Below are 22,132 nucleotides of genomic sequence, written 5' to 3' on the forward strand. Positions count from 1 at the left end.
GAATCTTGCAATCTGTTCCCTCCTATTCATTTCCAGTTAAATGTAACTTTTAGGTAATATATTCTTGTGGCAAAAAAATTCGTAGAGTGGTATCTACAGTGAAAATCGTGTCCCCTTCTTTACCCTTGGGCCCCAATCTCTCATATCTCCTTAGTTCACAGAGGCAATGGTTTCTTTTGGATACTTTCAGAGATATTTTATGTATAAACAAGAATATAAGTATTTGTAAACTCCTCCTTTTTAGTCAAATTGTAGACTATTTCATACTTGCTGTATCTTATTTTTCAGTACTTCTTAGATACCATTTTATATAAACACATGAAGATAGATGTATCTCATTTTCCCAGTGGCTACATAGGAATCCATTATATAGATGGAATTATTTGCCAACTCCCCTACTGATAGATATTTAGGTTGTTTTCATTCTTCCCTACTACTACAGTGCAGGGAATGTGTTTGTACATATTTTTTTTGAAGTGAGTATATCATCTTAATCCTGACCTTGTTCTACTACAGAAAACCTGATTTAAAGGTCTAAATGACCTATAAAATCAAACCCCAAATTTCCATCCTTTAGGAGAAAGGAATGGGTATTGTGGCATGACTTTACCTTTCCCCTGCTGAGTTCAGGGAATTTTCACTTGAAGATAATTTACAGAAAAGGTAGGCATTGGCAGCATCTAATCATAAACCCCTGAAGGAACAATTTCTGTTAAATACTATAATAAAATAATTATACTCAGAGTTTGTTGTGATGATGTTTAATGATGGCATTTTACATCTTTACAGTATTCAAACCCTAACTTGTTTTTCTTTTGATTTTAATACTGAAAACTGTTAATTTATTTACTGTGTACCTTATTCTTTCAACAGTGTAGAAGAAAGTTTCAAGACACTGTTTTGGTCAATATTTGGGTTGTCTGAAGTCACTTCTGTTGTGCTCAAATACGATCACAAATTCATAGAGAATATTGGCTACGTTCTGTATGGAATATACAATGTAACTATGGTGGTCGTTTTACTCAACATGTTAATTGCTATGATTAATAGCTCATATCAAGAAATTGAGGTAAACCTGCTTTCTATCCATGGTATCTATTCTTGCCATCTCACTCTAATAATATCCTCCATCTGTTTTTGTGCCCTTTGGTGGATGTCCAGTTCATGTCAATAAAGAGGCTTATACCTAAGCAGAAGGAGCCTGGACATTTCCCTGTGTTTCCCTCCTGGATAGATAGTCTCACAGGCTCTAGTGTCTTCTAGGAGCACAGCAGGGGTCCCCATGAATTTCCATCATGCTGCCTCCTCTTAGAGTATATTTCAGAAGTTTTGAAATTAATGGCTAGAAGAAGTACTGATTATAGGGAAATTATTCTTTCCTAGGTTAGCTGGCCAACCATCTGAAAGATCCTAGTAGAGGAATTACTAGATGTCTGGTAAACATCAGTGATGTCCTGTATCCAGCCAGAGTTTTTAGTATTCTAGAAGTCATTTTACTTCATGTTTTGGATTGCTCTTGCTTTGGTGCCTTCCTTCATCATTGTATGTATGTTTTCCTACGTCCTTCCGGTTCGTATTCAGTATCTCTTTAGTATTTTGCTATTTGTTAAACCTCCGAGTCTCTGTGTGTGTTTTAGAAAACACATAGATTCTCAAAGCAGAAGTTAGGTCCCCCAGAAATGAAAACTGTGGCACTCTGAATAACTGCTTGAGTGTGGTAATGGCAGGGTGAAATGAACAAGCCAACTTCTTCCACCTTTGAACTTCCTTCTCTTCATTTTTCTCTCCATCACTCTGGGCTGTTGCTGAGGATAAAAGGAGATACAAGACAAGAATAGTCCACCCAGGGCCTTATGTGACATTTGAGGACAGATGGCAGACACGACATCCAAAGTGCAATTTGTCTGAGTGCTGTTCTTTTCCCTTTGCTCTAAAGTATAATATGGTGTATATATAGCCTGCCTTGGATGGGTCTAGATGAGGAGGGAGGGAGGGTGGGTAAAGACTGATGAAGTACCATTGATTATGAGGAATTGGCAGAGGTGGGGAAGAAGGGAGGAGTTAATGTTTTCATCCTTCCTTGACCCTGAATTTTTCTTGCATTTTTGCTTTGTTTTTGGCTGGGGGGTGGGACACTCTGGTTAAATTTCAGGTGTTACAGGCATATGGAAGAGAAAAATTAAAAAGATGAGTATCATGAAAACAATACTAAGAATATTATATAGGCCAATAGAAGTTATATGCAGATAAATGTATATAAGTGACTTACCTATTTCAAAAGCATAATTTAGGTTCATTGTATGATCCTACTGGAATCAATTACTAGAATATTTAGTTTTTAAAATGAGACATTGTTTCTTTTCTATTTTTGTGATACAGGATGACAGTGACGTAGAATGGAAGTTTGCTCGTTCAAAACTTTGGTTATCTTATTTTGATGATGGAAAAACATTACCCCCACCCTTCAGTCTAGTTCCTAGTCCAAAGTCATTTGTTTATTTCGTCATGAGGATCATTAACTTCTCCAAATGCAGAAGGAGCCGGCTACAGAAGGATGTAGAAATGGGAATGGGTAACTCCAAGTCCAGGGTACGTATCAAAAACTTACCAAGACATTGCAATGAATGTTTTGTCTTTCTCCTTGTCTTTTGATGTTTGTTCGGTAATTTTTATGTATGAACTTAGAAGATGTTGAAAGTTACTATCCATTCCATAGTCTTTCATAGACTAACACTTAATATCTTCACAATGTTTCAAGAAGTCACTTAGTCTATGTGTTACTTCTGGTCAGAATTTCATGCAAAGTGCCAGATTAAAAACAAACAAAAACACTTTTTTAACTTGTTAAAAGTAAACAGGAAAGTTATTGTTAGAAAACACTTTGTATTTTTGTGTTCCATCCTTCTCAATTGTTATTTTGAAGTTAAAGAATTTTAACTTCACATTTTCCTCTTGGCTGCATATATAGTTTACCACCACCATGTTCTTCTTATTTGTAGAAACTCTTTATCGAGCTAAGTAACCTTTTTCTTTAATATCATAAAATCAACACAGGCCTAAGAGCATCCTCAAATATTCCATTTGATATTTCATAAATACCATTTTTATAAATAATCAAGAATGGTTTGTCCCAAAGTTTTCCTGGGTAAGTCATACTTTGATTTTAGTTTGAGTCATACTTTGATTTTAACAAAGATGAGTTTTATGACAATACTTCATTATCATGAATTTAATTTGCAGAGATAGAATTGGTATAGGACACAGGAGGAGATGAGCAGACCTCAGATAACAAGGGAGCAAGACATAACAGGAATAAATGTGTGGAGTTGCTTATACTAGTAACTAATTTTTGCCTAAAGTTGTGAAAATGATCTGTTCTTGTCATACCTTGGGAGCCCACAAGATAGCAATGTTACTCCATAAAGTACAGACCTTTCTGAGCAGAGGTGGATAAGTTTTGTCAGTTGAAGTTGAGAAAAAAGACTAGATTATTGCAATTTAATTTCTTTCTTTAAAAAACTGTGTATTTCCAAGATTTGTAGTACCCTGGCATCTTATTCCTTAGGAAGGTGGCCTTTTAAACCTTTTTAAATTTGACTTGGACATGGGCTCTTAAGGCTATTATGTTCCAAGGCATTGATTTGGCTGTGTCATCCTATGATTTCAAATAGTACCTCATATGTACACAGCGAGAAGAAGTACAATGTAAATAATAGAGCCTCCATGTCAGACCAGGATTTGTATTCTGGTGCTTATGGTTTATTTTCAAGTAACATGGATAAGTCATTTCATCACTCTGAGCCTTAGTTGTCTCATCTGAAAGAGAGAAAACTTGGTAGGATTAATGTAAGGATGATATGAGATGTACAAAGTTCCAGCCTCAACAAATATCAGTGCCCTTCCTCATTCACAGTTTACAAAGTGCTTTGCTGTACATTTGAACCTCATGCAACACTGTGAGGTAGGTATTATTATTATTCCCATTTTATAGATAAGACAACTGAAACCATTAAAGTAGCGTACTTACACAAGGTCAGGGGAGCTAGCTGGCCTGTGTGGAGTAGGTGTGAAATCCAAGTTTTCCAGCATCAGATGTCTTGCTCTTTCTACTGCACATGGCTGCCTTATACCCAGCACCTACTGCTATGGCTTGGTTACTGGCCCATTTCCTCCCCATGGGCTGCTCCTTCAGAGACAGGGTGGCTAGTCTCTTAAATGGGCCAGGCTCTAATTGCCATCCTGGGCAACTCCCACCACTACTGAAATTGACTTTGTTTTGAAGGTGCTTTGTTTCTCTGGGGATTTATTAACTGAAGCTTTATTATTCAAAACCAGAAGCCTCTGGAGAGCATGGGAACTCACAGCTCTTGCACTCACACCTTAAAGTTTTCTTTCTGTAGGCAACTGATTTCACGGACTCCATTCTTAAGAGTATCATAATGAAGGGGAGAAATACTGTCAGGGGAAGAAGAGCACATTCAGATGTCTGTCTTGTGGCTACCTATACCTCTGTAAAGGAAATGCAGCTTGCTCAAATGCATGTGAGGGGAGCAGAAGTGCTCTATTTATGGTGTCCTCTTCTGCCTGTATTACACCATTGGCAGGAAGGACAGCTTTTTTTCAGAGAGGTGGCTGGAAATAGAAAAAAAGTTGAGCACTGATCTCTCAGAAGCCATGAGCCATGGCTTCCCAATCTCCCCATATCTAGTTAAAAACTGCCATTTTAATTTTATTTTTTAAATTGTGCATGGAGATGTTTAAATCTCTTTAATATTATTTGTATTATAAATATTAATAAATACTCTCTGCATACTGAATTTGGTAAAAATTTGGAGAAATTATATGTCTCTGTTTTTCTCTTTTTAGAAGAGAGGAAGGAGCCTCAAGAATCTTACGCGCTAACCTGTAAAACTAACCTCAGTCAACAATCAGATACTGACCTCTAGTGGCAAATAGAAGAATTAATTTTATTAGCTATGGTTTTCTGTTGGCAAGATTGTGCCACTTCCTCTTAGCATCCCACACATAGGATCCTGAGTAATGATCATGGAAGTCAGGTGGTGGGGTGAATACATATTTTCGCATAGGTGGTCCTGCCTTTGAATCATACTGTATTGGTAGCAGCTTGCCCAAAAGTAAGAGGCAGGCCCTGCTCACATACATAAAAAGTAGCTAGTAACAGTGTGCTTCTCTTACTGTCTCTTTCTACCCACTCTAAAGTTAAACTCTAAAGAGGGAGCAAGAAAAAAAATTTCTTTAAGCCCAATTATCTTGAAAGTTATGAATCTCGCTCAGTATAAGGCCAAGATACCTAGAAATACATGTTATTTTGGCTCATATTTCAGGGTTACAAAATACCAAATGATACCATTTGAACTTGTAGTGTGTTCCTGTCCAAGTGTAGGAGAGGAATACAGGCTCAGGAGCAGACAGTTCCTTCTATGCATCCTTACCTTCTAGATGCTGTGAATACATTTTGATTAAGCACACAAGTCCTCAGGGACAATTACATTTAGTATGAGCCAACTTTTAAAAATGTTTTCAGTTAAGCAGTTCTGTTGCAGTGCACATTATAAACATTTTGATAAATGTGAGTTATGTTGTTGCATTCATTTTTACCTTTGAAAATCTATTAAATCACTGATAAAACTCCACTTCCACAAAGTTTTCCTTGGAAATGTTGACTCCAGAAATGTTATCAATGAGAATATAGTAGATTATATTTTTGACTTACAAATGAATGTATTCTAATTTACTAGGTTAATTGTATTTTTTCCTAGTTAAACCTCTTCACTCAGTCTAACTCAAGAGTTTTTGAATCACACAGTTTTAACAGCATTCTCAACCAGCCAACACGTTATCAGGTAAGCATTCAGTAGACATATCTTTTTATCCCTATGTAATTCCGTGTGTGTGTGTGTGTGTGGTGAGTAGAATAATATTCTTCGGATATACTATGAGGATAGAACAGAACAGGGAAAAAATAGTATGTTAGTAGGAGGGGACTTTAGAAATCAGAGTTCCACATCCTTCATTTTTTTGGTTGAGGAAGAGTTCCTTTGTGATATTAAAAGCAAAGTGTTGCCACACCTTCCAAAGAACATCCTCAAATACCTTGAGCTGGAGAAGCAGTGGGAGATATGGTATATTAGGAAGATTATGCTTTCACAGTATGGAAACCTGATACATTTCTCTAGGTAATCCATTTTTCCAATGGATTCTTAGGCTATACTGTTCCATTAGTGCTACTTTAAAATATCTTTTGCATTTTGACATTAGATGTGACATTTGAACACTATTTTCCAACTTAGATGAGGTTGTAGCTTTTCTTTTCCATCTGGTTGATCATTTTGACTATCAAATCTGTAGATTTCTGATGAAATCTAGAGATCACAAGATCACAAGAATGAAGATCCAGGAATTTATAATGTATGGTTATGTCACTTAATGGATACAGTGCTCTTTGTACACTCGTCTTGGAAGCAGCAAATCCTGCAAATTGCTTGGCACACTGATTGTCAAAGTCTTACTTTTTAATGGCTACATTATATTCCATTTATATGGTTATATTTACATTTAATATATCAGTCTTCTATCGATAGAAATAGAGGATATTACCAATATTTAGCTATTATAAGCAACACTGCAGTAAGTAACCTCATATATATGACATTTGAAACATGCACAACCGTATAGAATTGTCTGGTTAAAGTGTATATAGGCATTTTAATAGTTTAGCTATTATCAAACTGATTTTGATGGAACTTGTACCAATTTACAGTCTTAACGATAAATGTGTGAAAGAGCCCATTTCCTCCTTCATGCACTAACAGCGTGTTACCAAAGGTTTTTTATCTTTGTCATATAGATGGGTGAATATGGTATCACAGTGTAGTCTTCCTTGGCATTCTTTGTAATGAATGAACTTGACCATCTTTTTATATTTAGTATTCCACGTTTACTTTTCTTGATGGGTTTTTTGTTATAAAGAGGAATTCATTTATGAAATATTTGAAGAATTAAGAATTCTTTTACAATTAGTGCTTTGCCTGTGGTACAAGTTGAGAATTTTTTTCTGTTTGTTGTATATATTTTCAATATTTTCACCCAACTTTATGATTTTTGTATCATCAACTCTACAAACTTTCTATCGCTTTAGATTTTGTGTTTAGGAAGACCTTCCCCCACGTAAGAATACTTGAGAAATTTTTTACACATATTTTCTTTAGTACTTTTATGGTTTTACTTTTCAGATGAAAATATATGATCCATATGGAATATATTTTGATGCAATGTGTGGGGTGGAGATCCAAATTTATTCGTTTTCCAGATGATTATATAGTTGGATGTGTTGAATAAATATCTTTTTATTGACTTGAAATGTCACCTTTATCACTTACTAAATTTCTTTATCTACTTAGATTTGTTTCTAGGATTTCCATATGTTGTAGAACCACATTGTTTTAATTATTATAGTTTATAACAAAAGTTAAATAAAATATACAGACACAGACACACACATATATATGTCCTTACTTCAGGACTCTTACTTTACATAATATCCTGGCTATTCTTCTTGTTTCTATTTCTGTTTGAACTTTAGAGTCAGCTTGTGTAGGCAGTAAAATATTCTGTTCTTTTTGTGATTGTATTAAGTAAAATTGAGTTCTATATAATGTCTGGCTTCCTTTTCAACAACATGATATACCTTTCCAACTGTTCAGATCTTCATTTGTGTATTCAGTATCATTATAAAGTCATCCTCCTGTTGTTTGTATTGATTAGGATATTAAGTTTGGTGCAAACCTCACAAAACCACCAAATACCAACCACTATGTAAAGTATATATATAGAAATTTATTCCTCTCACCTATTCAAGAAGTCAAGAGGTGGTCATCCCAGGACTGGTATGCTACCTACCAATGTTCAGGACCAAGGCTTTTATAGCATTTAATTGTGTCATGACTGGCTTTCAGTCTAACATGCTTCATGGTCCAAGAAAGTTATTGGAAATCTGGCTATTATTTATGCATTCCAAAATACATTTAGAAGGTGATAGGAAAGAAAGATATGCCTCTTTCCTATAAGGAACTTATTTAAAGTTGCACAGTTTATCTGCAGGGGAGGTTGGGAAATATCTTAATTCCTAGGGGCCATTTGCCAAGCTAAAAAAAAAAAAAAAAAACAGGGAAGAGAATTGTCAGTCTCTGCTGAGATGATTATGTTATTTGTCTTGGTGCTTATCTTTATGTCTTTACATATATTTGTCTCTGTTACTCGATTTATAAGTTTCAAGTTTTATCTTTTGATCCTCCAGCTCTAAAATATGAGAGAATCAATGTGTTTATTTTATCTTTTATCACTTCCCCCTTTCTCCTAACATTTATTAGTTAAATCATTACAACTGTGATGGAGGAAAAAACTTTACCCATTAGGTTTTGTCAATTAAACTGACAAAAGACAGATTAATATGAGGGAAAAAAAAACACATGTGTATTTATAAAAAGCAAAATGCATACACACAGGAGAACTCCCTGATGAGTAACACAAGGGGGTAGTTAGAATTGGGAGCTTACATACCATCTTAACAAAGGGTAAATTTGGGTAGAAGCAACAAGACAAAGGAAACAGGTTTGGGCTCTAAAGGGTACTAAATTGTGGGAAGGTAAGTATACAAGAAAACCAATGGAAGATTAGGGTTGCTTTATTAAGGTTTTCCTGTGCAGACCCTGTGCCAACTTTCTGTCTCCAGTGATGATGGTTGTTTTAATTCCTTCTGGTTTGGAACAAGGAGAGAGAAGACCTTCACAAAGGGAAATTTATGTCTTGCTTTTAGGCAGATAGGAGAGGGGGAGTGAGCTCTTTCTGTGTTTTCTGCTTCTTAATCGACTTCAGAGTAATCCTTATGCCAAAGTGCTGGTCAGGATTTTAACCTACATTTGTTTTCATTTTAGTCCCACAGAGTTGGCACATGCCACGGATCTTTTTGCCATCATTTTCCTTTGTGGACTAAAGTTTGTCTTTAGTTTCTTCAGAAAGAGTTCATGGGAACTACGTTCTGAGTTATTTTATATTCTAAACTGTTTTCTATTTTCTATGTATTTATATTGACTTGCTATAAAATTCTTAGATATGACTTTATTTTCTTAATGTATTTGTAAACATTGCTCCACTGCTCCTAGAATGAAATGCTGATGTGGAAAAGTTTGAGGCCAGATTGTTTTTCTTATACTATTGACCTGAGATTTTGATTTGAATGCCCACATTTTCTTCATTCATTTTCTAAGTCCAATAACTTGCTGTTGGTTTTTCTGAAGGTAAATCTGTGTGTATTTTTTCCTGCACAAAGTATGGCTCTTCAATCTATACATTCCAGTCTTTTTTTATTTCTGAATAATATCCTTATATCATATCTTGAAATATTTTGTTCTGTTCCTTTATTTGGGTCTCTTCTTTAAAGAATCCAATTAGATGCCTGCTGAGTCTTCTTTGCCTGTCCTCTGTAGCAACCACTTTTTCTCTATTCCAGTTGAATTTTTTATCCATTTCTCCTTTGGCTCCTTTTCTCTCATACTGTATTGTTCTTTGTCTTCATATGTGCTATTTCAAATTTACCTTTCATTTCTGTGACAATTCTCTTCTTCCTCTTTTTAAGACTTTCAAGCTTATATATCATTTCCTTTTTTGACTCACAATATTTTCCTCAGCCTTTGGTGCTCTTATTTTAAAGACATGATTGGCTCATTGGGTATTCATTCCTGCTTTGTTAAAGATTAGTTGACCATATAGTTGATGAATCCATTTCTGGGTTTTCTATTCTATTCCATTGGTCTGTGTGTCTGTTTTTGTGCCAGTTCCATACTGTCTAGATGACTACAAGTTTATAATAGAGCTCAAAGTCTGGAATTGTGATGCCACCAGCTTTGCTTTTCTTTCCCAGGATTACTTTAGCTTTTGGGTTTTTTTGTGGTTCCATACAAATTTTAGGATTGTTTGTTCTAGCACTGTGAAGAATGCTGGTGGTGTTTTGATAGGAATTGTATAAAGTGTGTAGATTGCTTTGGGTAGTATAGACATTTTAACATTGTTCTTTCAATCCGTGAGCTTAGAATGTTTTTCTTTTTATCATCTTCAGTTTCTTTCCTAAGTATTCTATACTTTTCTGAGTACAGATCTTTTACCTCTTTGGTTAGATTTATTTGTAGGTATCGTATGGGTTTTGGTGCAATTGTGAATGGGACAGATTCATTGATTTCTCTTTCTGCTGCTTCATTTTTGGTGTATAGAAATGCAACAGATTTCTGTACATTGATTTTATATTCTGTGATGTTACTGATTTCATGTATCAGTTCTAGCAATTTTTTGGTGGAGTCCTACATAGAGTATCATGACATCTGTGAAGAGTGAAAGTTTGCCTTTCTTCCTTGCCAATTTGGATTATTTGTATTGCTTTTTTTTTTTTTTCTGATTGCTGAAGCTAGGACTTCCAGTACTATGTTAAATAATAATGGTGAGAGTGGACATCCCTATCTTGTTCCTGACCTTAGAGGAAAAGCTCTCAGTTTTTCCCCATTGAGGATGATATTAGCTATGGGTCTTTGGTAGGTGGCCTTTATGATGTTGAGGTGTGTTCCCTCTATCCCTACTTTATTGGGGTTTTTATTAATGCTTTTTCTGCATCTACTAAGATCATATGGTTCTTATCCTTTCTTTTATTAATGTGGTGTATCATGTTGATTGATTTGCGATTATTGAACCACCCTTGCAGCCCAGGAATAAATCCCACTGGATCATGGTAAATAATTCTTTTAATGTACTCTTGGATTTAATTTGCTAGGATCTTGTTGAGAATTTTTGCATTCATATTCATCAGGGATATTAGCCTGTAGTTCTCCTTTTAGTGGGGTCTTTGTCTGGCTTTAAAATCATGGTAATGCTGACCTCGTAGAATGAGTTTGGAAGTTTTCCTTCCATTTCTACTTTTTGGAACAGTTCGAGAAGAAAATATATTAATTCCTCTTTAAATGTTTGGTAGAATTCCCCTGGGAAACCATCTGGTCCTGGTATTTTGTTTTTTGGAAGATTTTTGATTACTGATTCAATTTCTTTATTGGTTATGGATTTGTTCAAATTTTCTATTTCTTCCTGTTTCAGTTTTGGTAGTTTATATGTTTATAGGAATTTATCCATTTCTTCCAGATTGCCCAATTTATTGGCATATAATTGTTCATAATATTCTTTTATAATTGTATTTTTGTGGTATTGGTTGTGATCACGCCGCTTTCATTCGTGATTTTATTTATTTGGGTCCTTTCTCTTCATTTTGATAGGTCTGGCTAAGGGTTTATTGATTTTGTTAATGCTTTCAAAGAACCAGCTCCTGTTTTACTGGTTTTTGTTGTTGTTGTTGTTGTTGTTGTTGTTGTTGTTTTTATATCATTTTTTTCTGCTCTCATTTTTATAATTTCCCTTCTTCTGCTGACTTTAGGCTCTATTTGCTGTTTCTTGTTCCTTTAGATGTAAGGTTTCATTGTGTATTTGAGACTTTTCTTGCTTCTTGATGTAGCCCTGTACTGCTATGCACTTCCCTCTTATGACTGCCTTTGCTACATCCCAAAGGTTTGAACTATCATGTTTTCATTTTCATTTGCTTCCATGTATTTCTTTATTTCTTCTTTAATTTCCTGATTAACCCATTCATTCTTTAGTAGGATGTTCTTTAACCTCCAGGTATTTGTGGTCTTCCCCAATTTTTTCTTGTGGTTGACTTCGTTTCATAGTGTTGTGTCTGAAAATTATGTATGGTAGGATCTCGGTCTTTTTGCACTTGTTGACAGCTGATTTGTGACCCAGTATGTGATCTTTTCTGGAGAATGTCCCATGTACACTTGAATGTGTGTTCTGTGCTTTAGGATGAAATGTCTGAATATATCTGCTAAGTCCATCCAGTCCAGTGTGTCATTCAAAGCCATTGTTTCCTTGTTGATTTTCTACTTAAGATGATCTGTGCATTGTTGTAAGTGGGGTGTAAGTCCCCTGCTGTTATTGTATTGTTATTAATGAGTTTCTTTATGTTTGTGATTATTTATATATTTGGGTGCTTTCAAGTTGAGGGCATAAATATTTATAATTGTTAGATCTTCTTGTTGGATGGACCCCTTTATTTAGACCTAGGGCCCTTCTTCATCTTGTGTTACAGTCTTTGGTCTAAAATCTAGCCTGTCTGAAATAAGTATGGCTATTCCAGCTTTTGTTTGACATCCATTAGCATGATAAATGTTTCTCTATCCCCTCACTTTCAATCTGCAGGTATCTTTAGGTCTGAAATAAGTCTCTTGTAGGTGGCATGTAGATGGGTCTTGGGTTTTTTTCTTTTAATTATTCTAATAACTTGTGTCTCCTGATTGGAGCATTTAGTCCATTTACATTCAGAATGATTATTGATAGATATGAATTTAGTGCCACTGTATTACCTGTAAAGTTGGTGTTTCTGGAGATTTTCTTGTTCCTTTCTAGTCTTTGTTGCTTTTGGCCTTTCTTTCCCACTCAAAGAGTCCCCCTTTAATATTTCTTGCAGGGCTGGTTTAGTGGTCACTAACTTCTTTTGTTATTGTTTGTCTGGGAAGCTCTTGATCTCCCTATTCTGAATGACAACCTTGCTGGATAAAGTATTCTTGGCTGTATATTTTCCCCATTCAGCACATTGAATATATCATGCCACTCCTTTCTGGCCTACCAAGTTTTTGTGAAGAGACCTTCTGCTAACCTTATTTGTCATCCCTTCTAGGCTAGGGATTTCTTTTCCCTCTCTGCTTTCAAGATTCTTTCCTTATATCTATTTGGCACATTTTACTATGATATGTCTTGGTATTGGCCTGCTTTTGTTGATTTTGATGGGAGTTCTCTGTGCCTCCTGGATTTGGATGTCCATTTGCTTCCCCAGATTAGGGAAGTTTTCAGGTTTGATTTGCACAAATAAACCTTCTCCTTTTTCCCTCTCTTTTTCTGGGACTCCTATGATATGGATGTTACTAAACTTTATGGAATTGATGAATTCCCTAAGTCTACATTTGTAACCTAATATTTTTTCCTTCTTCTTATCAGCGTCATTATTTTCTATAATTTTATCTTCTGTATAGCCTATTTGTTCTTCTGATTCTTCCATCCTTGTGGTCATCATATCTAGTCAGTTTTGCATTTCAGTTAGCATTTTTAATTTCAGCCTGATCAGTTTTAAGTCTTTGATTTCTGTGGTAAGGGACTCCTTGGTGTCTTCTATGCTTTTCTCAAGCCAACCTAGTATCTTTATGATTGTTGTTTTAAATTCGGGTACAGGCATAGATCCCTGGCTGTGATCTCTTCTTGTTCTTTCTTTTGGGATGAACTCCTCTGTGTTGGCATTTTTTCTAGGTCTCTGTCTTCTGTGCGTTAGGAAAGCCTGTTATGTTTCCTACTCCTGAAGTAATGGCTATATTAAGAAGAGGTCATATACTGTCTAGGGCCTAGTGCTTCAGGAAGTATTTCTGATATATTCTGTGTGCATGCTGCTGTTGTGTTTTGGCTGCTGTTTCCCTCAGGTCAGTCCTCTGTAGAGTTTGTCCTTGCCTGTAGTGGGGACTTGTTTGGACCTTGTCTACTGTGTCGTGCATCTTAACTAGGTGTGTTTTACTCTTCTTGTTAAAAGAGGCTAGATCCTCTTTGCCCTAGGGCTGAAATTGCAGCACTGTATGGTCAGTAGACTTGGTGCACGTGGGAGATTTGTGCTCATCTTCTGGGGGAGGGGCTTCCTACTGCTCTGAATCTCAGGGACACTTGCTCTAGTAAAAAAAAAAGAACCTACAGAGTGCAGGAGGGAGGACATTGGTGTAAGCAGCTGAAACCTCCACTGTGGGTGCTGTGCTGATCACTGTAGCCTGTCTGGGCTGATGTGGGGGAGAAAAATGGCACCAACCTGATCTCTTGACACCAGAGAGGGGAGTTTGTGCCTGCCACTTCTCAGGAAACCCTCACAGAAGAGTGAACAATTTCCTCTTGTGTGTACCAGGCATCCCTCAGATCCCTGCCTTCACCCTGTCTATGTCTGAGCCATCTTCCCACTCCTGTATTTTATCTCAACTGGCTGGGTTTCAAAACTCCAAATTTTGGGGACCAAATGCCACTGATCCTCTCGAGGAGGGTTTTGCTATGCTGGGGCTGGCGACAGTTTGTCCCCAAAGGGCTGTTACACGAAGGCACAGGGGCTTGGAGTTGATGGTAAAGTGCAGCAAAAAGCTGGTGTCCATGTTAGCTGTCCTCAGTAGGAGTCTTTGCTTGTATGCTAGTGAACGGGGCAGCTCACTGGTGCCTGACCGCTCTTTTGTCCTCTGAGAGGCAGTGCCACCTCTCCCAAATGAATTCCAAGAAGGGGAACTGTCTCTCCCAGTGTGATGCAGGGGTCCTCAGACCATGCTGTCCACTCTCGGTCCTCTTCTCTCCTGCACAGGAGCCCCTCTATGCCCACCAGGCTCCACCCAGCTATGGTGCAGATTTCTGAAACTTCAGACTTTGAGCTCCACTCTTTGTAAAAACTTGCGATAATCAGCTCTTCTCATTTTCCCCGTTCCCATTTCCCCAATGGTTTTGGGGAAGTATTTTTTCTTGTGCAGTGCCCTGTGTCCTATTCTTTTTCTCTCTTTCTCTCCTGTCTCCCTGATCCAGGTTCCCTCCCCTCCATAGCATCAGCAATTCTTTTCTACCCCAATCATGTCTCTGCACCTCCCACCTTCCACGATGTGGCCTCTTTTCTCCTTCTAGTTGTGAGTTTGTTCTCTCAGTCCTCAGATTGATTTCCTAGGTGTTCGAATAATTGGACATATATTATCTAGCTGTGTTCAAGGGATGAGGCTAGCATAGAGTCCTCCTAGTATCTGCCGTCTTAACTCCCAATCTGTACTCAGCTTTAAATGAAGTAAGTTCTTGAATCAGCAGCTTTCAGGAGGTTGGAGTGGTGTTAGAGAATTCCAGATCCTCCTTCGCAGCTAATAGAATTTTCCTATGGGCACAGGATTGTATTTGTGAGTTCATTTTTTCTTTATGTTTCCCTAACAGAAAATAGCAATACAAGACTAGTCAGTTGCAAGGCAGACTTTCCCTCTCCACCTCACGAAATACATCTAGCAAATATGGATTTCCTTTATAATTTCTCCTTCACTCTTCTATTCCAAACTTCTCTAGATTTTGTGTCAAAAGGTCAAGGGAAGTTCTCAGCCATGAATGTCTGCCTTTGGCACTTCCTCACACCCTCATTTGATTTTTCATATGACATTTCTAAAGAAGAGTATGGATGCATCACAGGAGTTTGTGTTTCTGTTTCTTATTCTCCTTGTTGCTTTTGAATGATTTAGAAGAAGTGGGGAAATTCCCAAATTTATTGTCAAATTCAATCTTCTTGTGTCTGAAAACTGTTCTGCTTCTATATGAGGTGATCATTGCTACGCTGCCTAGAGGCTCCAGAATGCTGTACATTTCATATTTTATAAGGAGAAGAATTCCCTGTCTGTAGCATGATACTCTGTGGTGCTCCAAAATTGATAGTATAAAAACAAACTCTGAGAAAAAAGGTTTAAATCAGCTATCAAACTTCACAGATGAATCAAATTTCATATAAATGCCTTGATTATATTTAGATAAAATCTCTTTACTATGGATTCCATGAGTGATAACAATTGGTTTTAGTTTAATGAATTCTTGTTTCATGCAGTGTAATTATAATATATGACTTACTTAAAGAAATCCCAGATCTTAATCTGCTAAATGGGGATTATTTTCTTCAAAGTGGTGACCTTTTGGGATACTCTAATTCTAATGGTGCCACCACAATTCAGAACATTTTTGGAATATCACTAAAGAATTACTTTTATAATAAGTTTATAAGATACAAAAATTGCTTCATTTTCATTATTAAACTCAGATAATTATTCACCTTATTAATAAGACTCAGTGCCATATGACTACTTTTTTTTCAAAAATAGTCATATCCATCTTCAAAAAAACACATGGCTGTTGCCAGCTGCACCTTATGTGTTTTACATCCAAATGAGTGTTTCCTCTCTAAAACAATTACTTCAAAAGTAGAGAGACTCAAGTTTGCCTCAAAGTATAACAGAGGAAGAGTTTCAAAAATACTTTGATTAATTATAGTGTTATTTATATTAACATTAATTATTAATAGTGTGCTGAGGTCATTTTTGTTATGTGTGTAAATATTTTTTTTGTTATGTTACAAAACTAGAGATGATTTTTTCTGGAGAACATAAGGACTTGGAGGGATAGCTGTGATTGAATTCTGCTCATGAAAAGTTCAAGTTAAAGGTACATGGATATGCTAAAGTGACTTTAAGAAATGGGAATTTTTTTCTAAGACTCCACAGACACAAGGTTGTAGGTTCTTGGGTCCTATTCTCTCTGGTGTCTCTTGTAGCAGCTCTGCTTTAACTGCCTTCTTCAGCTTGGGAACTCCTTTCGCCAACGTAGTGTTATACTGTCTTTGGCCCACATGATGGTCCCTAGTCCAAACCACTAAGGCTACCATAGGTGGCTTGGTTTTACTGGAGGGACATGGCATTTTTCTCTAAAGGAGGCAATATGAGACATTCACATTAAGCTTCATTCATAATGAGGTTGATGGCACATTACAGACTCCCACTATTATGCATGGTCCTTGGTAACAAGGATACAAAGATACAGTCCATGCCTTCAAGGATCTCTCCCCTGGAGTGAAATTTCAAGATTGAGGTGGGAAGGAAAGAAAAATAGATGAACATTCACACAACCCTGTGAAATGTGGCATAGGTGAAATGTAAATAAAATGGTATGAGAACCTTGGGAAACCCATAGAAGGGGAATATTTAAAAACCCATCAAGTAGAAGCAATTCTAGTCTCTATTTTTCTAAAGAACAGAACTTTGACTAGTGGTTAGAAGGTATAATGAAGCAGATTTGATGCAATACAACAGAATTGTTTTTTAACTGCTACAGCTGTCTAAAAATAGATTAAACCAGCTGTCTGGAGAGAGTAACAGGCTCTGAATCACAGATGTTTATTCAGAGGCTGTGCAATGGTGATGGATCAGGATGTCTCACAATGAGTGGTATGAAAATATGAAAAACACATGACTTCCAAAGTCCCTTTCCTCTCTCAAATTCTACTCTCTACTTCTGAGTTCTTTATATTTGTTCATATTAGTCTTACCTTACAGTCATACTTTATAGATTTCTAATATTCATATTATGGAATACTCATGGACAGTCAAATTTGGCTTCTCTGTGGGATTAAATGAGAAAATGAATGTAAAAGTACCTGAAGGAGTTCTTCACAGGTGTTAGTTGAATTTGAATTAGTGAAAAATAAGCAACTGAAAAGAAAAGGTTTGATGCCTTTTGGGAGTGAGGGACATACCCATATATCCAACTACCCACATTTCAGTCCTTCTCCCAGTCTTAATGAAGGTTTAAAAAATGGCCTTTTGTAGCAACGTGGATGGAACTGGAGAGTGTGATGCTAAGTGAAATAAGCCATACAGAGAAAGACAGATACCATATGGTTTCACTCTTATGTGGATCCTGAGAAACTTGACAGGAACCCATGGGGGAGGGGAAGGAAAAAAAAAGAGGTTAGAGTGGGAGAGAGCCAAAGCATAAGAGACTGTTGAGAACTGAGAGCAAACTGAGGGTTGATGGGGGGTGGGAGGGAGGAGAGGGTGGGTGATGGGTATTGAGGAGGGCACCTTTTGGGATGAGCACTGGGTGTTGTATGGAAACCAATTTGACAATAAATTTCATATAAAAAAAAATGAACTCAGATTTGTTTGCCAGAGATAATTTTTAAGGTAACTACCATCTAGGCTTTCAACACCCTGGATAGAGAAAATCTGTGATCTACTCTACAAAAGTCACAATGTCTATCTTAAGGAGTAATTCACAGGATCATACCAAGAAATTTGGATAATTTCTGGAGGTTTGTGGACTGTGGACTTCTATTCCATTAGTTAGTAACTTGACCAAGAGGGAAAAATAATGAGTTTGTTAATGGTCAATTTTGTTTTGGGTACTGGCTTTGATTAAGGAATCAGTTGAAAATTTAAAGGTAATATTTACAATGGTAATTTTACTTGCCACATATGAGTTTTATGATCCTTGCCTATGGTATTATTAAGCATTATTAATATTGGTTAATCAAGATTTGCTTTATAGAAATATACATGATAATGAGAGCGTAATAGTTATACTAATTTGAGCACCTACTATGTAATTTACCTGTATTATCTCTTTTACCATGTAGGTTCTAACATTTCCATTATGCAGACTAAGTCACCAAGGTTCCACAGCTTGTAATAATGTAGTTAGCAACTCAAATCCAGGCAATTTGCCCTTGCAACCCACTTTTTTAACTGCTACACCATACTGCCTTGGGTTCACTGGACAAGCTACCTAATAGAATGGAAATAGCTAACCTTTGTCCCTTGTCTGAACTACACATCATTTTGGAATTCATGAATTATCTTTCCAATATGAACTAAAGGATGAACTATTACCAGGTAGTGTCATGTGTGGAGAAACTAATTTCAATCCAACATCAGGTGTCTTCTTGCCTTATAGAGAAGCTCAAACTTAGTACAGTGGTAGATATAAATATATTTAAGCTGTTAATATTAAGATGCAAATTTTAAAAAAATGAATTTTTTTGTGGGATAAATGGAAAGCTTTAAACACACCAGATTTTGGAGGGGAAAAATTTAAGCCTATAACCACAATTTTCCCTAGTAATATATCTACCTATTTTCCCTTCAATGGGGAGTGTAATCTGAGTAACTTTGTACATGGTGTTTCTAGGGAAGCTGAACTCAGTTTAATTTTTAAAATATTGTACTTTCCTCTTCCTTTTTGGAAGTAAATATAAATTTTCATAGATTTTTTCTTTTATTTTTTTTAAATGTTTGTTTTTGAGAGAGAGAGAGAGAGAGAGTGCACAAGTGGGGGAGGCAGACAAAGAATCTGAAGCAGGCTCTAGGCTCCAAGCTGTCAGCACAGAGCCCAGTGCAGGACCTGAACTCAGGAATCATGAGATCATGGCCTGAGCTGAAGTCATAGACTTTTTCTAAGCATAGTTTTGGATAACGTTAAATATTTTATAGGTTATTATACTAGAGAATGTGGGTAGCAATATTTTAGTCTTCAAATTGTATCTTTATAAATAATACTAGCAAGAACTAACGTTTTCTAAGCAGAAATTCTACTTTTAGATGCATTTTATTGTTTAATCTGTTCAACCTGTAAGTTGTTATTACCCCCTCCCATATTTTATATGAGTAACTGGGAGCTTAGAGAGGTTGTTAAGTACCTTAAGTTCACTCAGCTATTAAAGACATGTGTTCACATTAAGAGATTTTTTTAAATTCTGAACCCATTCTGTCTCCCTTTAAGCAATTTTATTTTTTGTGGAGGTAAGATTTCTAAATAACACATTCCTGAATGGTTCTAAACAAGACCCTTATAAGCTCTGAAATATTCTCTATTTATATTAACTAAAGTTTTTACAGCTTTGTAGAAGTGAAAAATATTTGTTTATTTATTATAATTAAGGGCTGTTGCTGCTGAAGATGGAATGAATGCCCAGGCTGGTGAGGCACATCAATTTGATAGGCACCTCTACTTAGGGGATGCCTGGGTGGCTCAGGCAGTTAAACATCTGACTTCGGCTCAGGTCATGATCTCATAGCTCATGAGTTTGAGTCCCCCACCGGTTTAGCTTGAGCCCCACTTCAGGTGAGCACGAGTCCTACTTCTCTCTCTCTCTCTCTCTCTCTCTCTCTCTCTCTCTCTCTTTCTTTCTGTCTTCCCTTATGGGATTCTCTCTCTCTCCCACTCTCTCTCCACCCTCACTCACTTGTGCCCCCTCTCTCTCTAAAAGAAAAAAAACACAAACAAAAAACCTACTCAGAAGAATATTTTAATAGTTGTATGTTGTTGGGTTTGGTTTTTTTGTTTTTTTTTTTTTGGTTGTTTTTGGTTTTTTGTTTCTTGGGGGGTTTTTTGTGTTTTTTTGTTTTTTTTGTTGTTTTTTGTTTGTTTGTTTGTTTGTTTTTTTGATAGAACAGGGGAGGGACAGAGAAAGAGGGAGAGAGAGAATCCCAAGCAGACTCCATGTCCAGCATGGAGCCTGCCTCAGTGCTCAATCCACAAGCATGAGATCATGGCCTGAGATGAAATCAATAGTAGGATGCTCAATCAGTTGAGCCAACCAGAATCCCCTTTAGTAGTTTTGATTTTATTAGATTTTGAATTTTAATTATGAACTATTTCTAACACAGAATGGTACCACAAATATCCTGTTAGACATCTGTGCCACTACCATCTTGATTTAATAAATGTTAACATTTTACAATATTCTTTTTGGACCTTTTTTGTAAGGATTTTTTGATACAACAAAATTCCCCTACGTACTCTATTACAATAGCCTTTATCCCTCCCCAGCGATCTTCACTATATTGAAGTTCATGCGAATTCTTGCCATGTTTTCTTGTATATATTTATTACTTACATGAGTACACTCATACCTTTATGGACTGGTTTTATGTGTTTTTGAAATATACATAAATTAATAATATACTACATATTCTGCTTTTTTTCCACTTTATGCTTTTGAGAATGATCTATGTTAATATGTGTATATCTTGTTTTCTATTCTCACTGCTACAGTATAATCCATTGTACGAATATTTAGCTTATTTTCCATTTTTGAGTATTATAAATAATGCTGTAGCGAACATCTTAGTAAATGTCTCCTTTTATGCATTTGTGTTTTTTATGGATTACATACCTGAGAATAGTTCTATCAGTTTATATTTCCAGCAACAGGGTATGAGAGTTTCTCATTGTTCTCAGAAGGACTTGATATTAACAGATTTTCAAAATTTTGCCTACTAAAAATAGCTGCCCTGTACATCTTCAAAAATGTTAGCATCATGAAAAACAAAGGACAAGGAACTATACCAGATTAAAGAAGACTAAAGATACGTAACATGTAAAAACAGTGTCGTTCCTCAGTTGGGAAAATGAAACAAAGTCTGGATTATGTATTAAATGGTTTTTTCTCCCTTGTTAATTTTTTTGAAGTTTGATCATTGTAGCATGGTTATATAAGAGAATATTCTTGTTCTTTGGGAATACTCATTGATGTATTTAGGGATAAAGGGACACGATGTCTCAGAATTATTTTCAAATGCTTTAGCAATATAATAATACAGAGAGTGAGATTAAGCAATGTAGCAAATTTCTAACATTGGTGAATCTAGGTGAAGGGTATATGTGAATTCATTTTACTTTCAACTTTTCTTTAGATTTGAATTTTTTTCAAGAGAAAAAGTGTTTGCTAAACTCATAGGTGTGAATTTATTAATTTACTCTTCTCTGAGTACTAGTGAGATTGAACATCTTTTCCTATGTTTGTTGGTCATTCAGATTTCCTTTTTTGTGAATTTGAATTCCTTTGCCTAATTCTACTTTGCCATTTGTCTTACTGACTTGTCAAAATTCTGTAATATTCTCCTTACGGATTCTTTGTTGATGTGTTTTGCCAACAACTTCTCTCACTTTTTGGTTTGTCTTTTAACTTTGTGTAATGGGTTCATTAAGGAGTCTTAACCCATATAAAATGACTTTGTTTTCAATAATTTTCTACTAACTGTCCTATTTTGAACTCTTCTTTTCCATTGAATGGAGGATCCCTTTACAACATCTGGTCAAGATTCCAGAACATTCCAGTGACTTGGTTATTAGAAAGTCTCATTTTTGTAATTAAAGAGACAGTTAAGTTTATTTTGATGTATAAATCTTCAAATCAAATCTAAAGCTCTTATTCTCCTTATTTTTCTTAGCATAAGCTAAACGTTTCCATGTCTCTAGTGGAGAAAGGCTGTGGTCTACTTTGTACATATCTCCCCCTGCTAGCTCATCAAGGTGCTAATCCTCTGCTATGTGGAATGGGAAGAAGAAGCCAGAGGGCAGGCATCTTTTCATTTGAGCTCACTGTGGTGAAGTTTCTTTCTTGTTGGTCACTACTGCTCTAATGTTGACCAAGTTTTAACATCCTGAC

General features: G+C 36.1%; 1 protein-coding gene across 6 annotated transcripts in view; it reads left to right on the plus strand.

Annotated features, from left to right (window-relative positions):
- Positions 1-22,132, plus strand: part of TRPC3 (transient receptor potential cation channel subfamily C member 3) — a 74,977-nt gene that overhangs the window by 43,829 nt on the left and 9,016 nt on the right. For 2 of the 6 annotated variants that reach the window (XM_086704293.1, XM_086704292.1), the window contains exons 8-11: positions 874-1,069; positions 2,380-2,589; positions 3,914-3,961; positions 5,781-5,864. In XM_086704293.1, the coding sequence (XP_086560419.1) occupies positions 874-1,069; positions 2,380-2,589; positions 3,914-3,961; positions 5,781-5,864 (538 nt within the window). The remainder of the gene's footprint in view (positions 1-873; positions 1,070-2,379; positions 2,590-3,913; positions 3,962-5,780; positions 5,865-22,132) is intronic. The other 4 variants (XM_086704295.1, XM_025921915.2, XM_086704297.1 and 1 more) reach the window with 2 other exon arrangements.

The sequence above is a fragment of the Puma concolor genome, chromosome B1 (genome assembly GCF_028749965.1).
Source record: "Puma concolor isolate L17-30 chromosome B1, mPumCon1.1.hap2, whole genome shotgun sequence".
Taxonomy (NCBI): domain Eukaryota; kingdom Metazoa; phylum Chordata; class Mammalia; order Carnivora; family Felidae; genus Puma; species Puma concolor.